Source organism: Silene latifolia, unplaced genomic scaffold, assembly GCF_048544455.1.
Source record: "Silene latifolia isolate original U9 population unplaced genomic scaffold, ASM4854445v1 scaffold_235, whole genome shotgun sequence".
NCBI classification, from domain to species: domain Eukaryota; kingdom Viridiplantae; phylum Streptophyta; class Magnoliopsida; order Caryophyllales; family Caryophyllaceae; genus Silene; species Silene latifolia.
The window spans coordinates 116,999-122,024 of NW_027413185.1; the positions used below are offsets into that span (position 1 = coordinate 116,999).

The 5,026-nt window shown below is 36.3% G+C and overlaps 1 protein-coding gene across 1 annotated transcript; it reads right to left on the reverse strand.

Annotated features, from left to right (window-relative positions):
* Positions 1 to 256: 256 nt before the first annotated feature.
* On the reverse strand, positions 257 to 1,663 carry LOC141638937 (amino acid permease 6-like). The gene is made up of 3 exons (XM_074448115.1): positions 1,407 to 1,663; positions 1,023 to 1,157; positions 257 to 554 (listed from the first exon to the last, which is right to left on the reverse strand). The coding sequence occupies exons 1-3, from the start codon at positions 1,661 to 1,663 to the stop codon at positions 257 to 259; spliced, it is 690 nt and encodes a 229-aa protein (XP_074304216.1).
* Between the last annotated feature and the right edge of the window lie 3,363 nt (positions 1,664 to 5,026).

A 5,026-nucleotide genomic window follows, 5' to 3' on the forward strand; every position in this document is an offset into this window, starting at 1 on the left:
TTGCTTCTTCTTAATCTTTGTTCTGGTTTACTAACCAACCAAAAGTTTCCTAGTATGCTGTATGAGTCATTTGGAGTAATTAATGTTTTACATTGATTTAAAGACAAATCGGATTAAATTGAAAATATGGAGAGTAGACTCGATTCGGGTTCGGTGCACCGAATTTTTAGATTGGATTTTAGACGATTCAGGTTATCAGCCGCGACAACTTTGTCATCTATTACTCTGCTGTTATTCTACATTTTCGTCCGTTTTGTCATCCCAATTCATCATGTTTTCTGCAACTTAAGGTACTTTTATAACTTCTTTCTCCGTTTGACCCGACTGCTGTGGCAAGGGAAACCAGTAGGCAAAGCAAGCTGAGAAGCTGCAACACAAACCACTTGATAGACCTCCATTTGATCTTGTTTTGTGCAATGTACATTTCAATCGGGAAATACACGGTTAATGGCCAAAACCCGATTGACCCGAGTAAAGATAATATGTCAATAAAGAAGGGCATTGCCATGGCTAATGTGGTTATTAAAATAACAAAAATGGTTCTGCCTGTTAGCATTGTTGTTAAAATCGCGATCCGGATCGTACGATCCTACGAACCAGAAAGTGGAAAACGATTCAAATCGTCGTAGGATCGTTTTGGTGGTAGGATCGGTATAGGATCATACAGGATCGGGTATGATCGGTTAGGATCGTACAGGATCGTACAGGATCGTGTAGGATCGTTCAGGATCGTAAAATGTTTTTTTTTTGTGATACAAATTTCTGTGTTGGTTGTTCTTCTATACTTACAACTCTAAATTAAAGGTATATGTAATATATTTATATGATTATTAAGACTTTCATGTCATTAAATAAACTTTTAACATTATACATCACATATTATACCAAATTGTTAACATAAACTTGTTTATCCAAGCTATTTGTAGGATCTTACGATCCTACGATTCGATCCTGCGATCCGATCCTACCACCCCTCTACGACCCAAAGTAGGATCCCGATCCTGATAACATTTCTTGTTAGCCTTAGTAGGTTCAAGCTGAATTCAATTCTGCTGCTTATTTTAATCGGATACTCTGCCTTGACAAAGGTTGAGTTTGGCCATTTTTCGGCTGCTAATGACTCCATTTTGCTGTACACTGGTTGAACAAATACTTGACAACAACATAAGATGTTTCAGGGTTCGTTAGAGAACGCAATAACATTAGTCAGTCCGTCTAGAGGCTTTTGTTTCAAGCCCATGATTTGGGATGGGCCATTGTTAGGTGTATTGTCAAAATGACATAAAGAAACTGTTTCGAGGTGACCCACAATTACAAAAAATGCATCAAGAACTGCACTGATAGAGTGCAAGTTAGTACTGTGAAAAAATAGTTGTATTTGAGGATTGTTTAGATTTCATACTTCGTATGCTCCGACTAAGTGGATGACAATGAAGATGTTAGCCAAATCTACGAGCCAGAAGGGCTCGTAGAATCCAAAGCCAGTCAGCATGTTTCCTAGGGCGCTATTCCCGAATGCAGCATAGCCTAAGCAACCACACATCATATAGAACGATGTTGTCATGATCACTCCAACTGTATTGGCCTTCTTCATCACCTTATTTTCTGGTGGAGGCGATTTCAGCGTGTCCTGAAATAATAAAATTGCAGTTAATATAAGCATTCAAATTAACCCTTAAACTCTCCTCAGGCACTAAAGCATAAACCATGATCAGTTGACCATATAAAATTTTATCATAACTTCGAATATTCTAAGACAGTTAAATGAATTACTGTTGACACATCTGTTTAAACAACACTTAGGTCGATTTTGATTTAGTTAGATCATTTCAGATATACTATTCACTTCAGTTTTATTTAACTGTCTTAGAATATTCGAAGTTATGAGAATATTTGTGATCACAACTCCGGTAGTCATTGTGTCGAGTTATTACAGAAACTAACAGGTAAAAAGTACAAATGGTTTGGTTTGTTTGTTGGTGCCTGATCACGATGCCCTGCTATTGTCTTATCAATTAGTCTCTCTTGTGATGGAGTATATCCGTCATAAGGTGTAGACGGGCCAAATCAATACCATATTGAGTGATATGGATACTAGTGGGGCAGGGCAACTTAATATTTAATTGATTGAATTGTTGGGAAAGCAAAAAAAAATTAATAAACAAAGGAGGAGCTCCCCATATTTCGTCTGCTGTCAGTGAAGCAATTATACAACACAAACCTCACCCTCTCTCATCACACTCTCACATCACTTTTTATTTTTTTAATCACTCTCTAGCCATCATCAACAATAATTGTTGTTTTCCCATTTTAAACGCCATTTTAGCATCGAAATCTTCTTCATCAGCTTGATCTCTACAAATTTTGAACATTCGATGGGTAAGAAACAAATGGCGAGGAGGACACCCCCGAAGAAAACTATGGATTGCATATTTTCTTTTTTTGTTGATGAATGATGTGTCAGGTAACATTAGGTAAAAAATATGGTGTTCATTGTTAAATGTTGTTAGTGAACCATGCATGCATGAGTAGATTTAATAAATGGAGTTATTAAACACGTTGATCTTTATTTCTTAAAGAATGGTGACATTAATGTAATTAAAATGGGTCAAAAAAGTCAGATTTGGTGTTGATAGTGTTGTTTAGGTTGCAATAATGTCAGGTGAAGTCGGGATTTGTTAAGAAATTATTTTGGTGCATAAAAGTGATTGTATTGTGTATGCTTGAATTGAGTAGTATTTGTGTGTTGAAAAAAAAACTGTCAAATAAGATATAAATTGTCAGGTTATGCTGTTTTGTCAGGTTTGTTGAGATTAGGATTATTGAATTTGTTTTTGTTGGTAATGTGAATTAATTACACTTTTCATTGGATATATGAGAAGAAAGGCAAAGGGAAGCAGGCGATGCAGAAGGGAAAAGAAAAGATGAAATCTGGGATTTCATTTAGGGAGCCGGTGGAAAGAGATGAAGGGGAAGAAAGTCATGAATCAGAGGATATTTCGGAGAAAACTAAAACTATTGATGAGAAAGAAGGGGAAGCCAGTGGTGAGGGGGAAGGAAGTGGCGACGATGAAAGGGAAGACAGTGGTGAGGAGGAGAAGCAGGGGTCAGAATCTGAAGATGGTGGCTTGACAGATATGCTGAGTAAAGTCGTCAAAATGGCAGCTGCTCTTGGTGCAAAGAAGATGACCAAAGATGACACAAGCACGGTAGATGGTAAGCTGTTAGTGATTTGCCTGAGAAATGTGACCATTTTATCTCATAAATGTCCAGTGTTTAATTTGAAATATGTGACGGAGTCAGGGTTATAGACCTGTGTTTGGGTTTGTTGACTAAACTTTGACAGGGTTACAAATATGCCAAAACATGGTCACATATTAGTCACTTTTGACATGTTACTACATTGAGAAGTAGATGTTCCATATCTATTGTGCTGAATTAAACTAAATACTATAACATATCCTTGTTGTCTGTAAACAGCCTGAAATGTGACCAATTTAGTGTGGAGTAAATGTCTCAGCATGGTTACATAACAGTGTTCAGATATTGTGACATGAGCTAAACATCATAACATGTGATGTTTAAAATGTGACCACCATATGATGAACATGTTTATATCTTAACATGGTTACATAATTGAGTGAATACTATAACATATCTTTGTGGTTTGTATACAGTATGAAATGTGACCACTGTAGTGTAGACTAAATATCTGAACATGGTTACATAACAGTGTTCAGATGTTGTTTAAAATGTGACCACCATATGATGAACATGTCTATATCTTAACATGGTTACATAATTGGGTGAATACTATAACATATCCATGTGGTTTGTATACAGTATGAAATGTGACCACTGTAGTGTAGACTAAATATCTTAACATGATTACATAACAGAGTAGAGATATTGTGATATGAGCTTAACATCATAACATGTATACTTACACATAGTGACATACGTGTTATTGTTTAAATTGTGACCATAATAGTTTGAAAATGTACGTATGTGTTGAGTTTTATGAATATCTTAATATGGTTACATAATAGAGTGAAGATGTGACATGAACTTAACAGCATAACATATATAATAACACATAGTGACATATTATAAAATGTTTATTATGTGACCACCTTTGGGTAGAAAATGTAGTTTGTCTGAGTGTCCATAAATCTTAACATGGTGACATATCTGGCGTAATAGTGTGACATATATGTCGTGGAAAAAGTGGCCACCATAGCTCAGCTTAATCTGGTGACATCTATGAAAACAAGGGTGACATATTTACTAGTAGTGGAAATGTCATCATCTTAATAATGGTGACATATTCTTTAGTGTTAACATGTGACCATCTTGCGTTATAAAATTTATTCTAAAATGGTTACAATGTTATTCTTAGAATGGTAACAGATTTGTGATATGCCTGTTTAGGGTTAGCAGGTGACCATCTTACGTCCGATATGTCTGTGACATAATTTGATTATAAGATGGTAACATCTGTGAGATTAAGATTCTAACACGATGACATCTGTGGTTGTAAGTTGTACACATATTCTTTGACCGTCAACCCTTTTTTTGTGCAAGCAGGGGATCTCAAGGTGGCAGCTGTTGAGCAAAGATCGAAAGAGGTGGAGGTTGGCCAAGGGTCAAAGAGAAAGTTAACAGATGGGGCAGTGGCTGGGAAAAAAAATGACAGAGAAAAGAGGGAACGTATGTTTACAATCCTTTAAAATCTATTACTATTTGATTGTGATACCTTTGACCATTCATGTTCATGCAACTAAGATAATATTTTTCTTTAACGACTAATTGATTGTCTTCGGATATAGGAAATTGAAAGGAGTGGAGGGGCATGGGTCACCAGCTTCCCTACACTATGTCATCAGCCATTTATCGACAGCTCAGAGAAAAGACGTTGAACATATTGGCTTCGGAGGATTTCTCGAGTTGAAGGCGTCAAAGTTTATTCATACCATTATAGATTGGTTGTTGGAGCGGTATGATACGCATACTAGGCTGATGTTGT

Coding starts and splice junctions, on each gene's coding strand:
- LOC141638937 (XM_074448115.1), bottom strand. CDS start 1,663: ATGCTTATATTAACTGCAATTTTATTATTTCAGGACACGCTGAAATCG. Junction 1,158..1,406: donor ATCCACTTAGTCGGAGCATA/CGAAGTATGAAA, acceptor CTTATGTTGTTG/TCAAGTATTTGTTCAACCAG. Junction 555..1,022: donor TTCAGCTTGAACCTACTAAG/GCTAACAAGAAA, acceptor TTTAACAACAAT/GCTAACAGGCAGAACCATTT.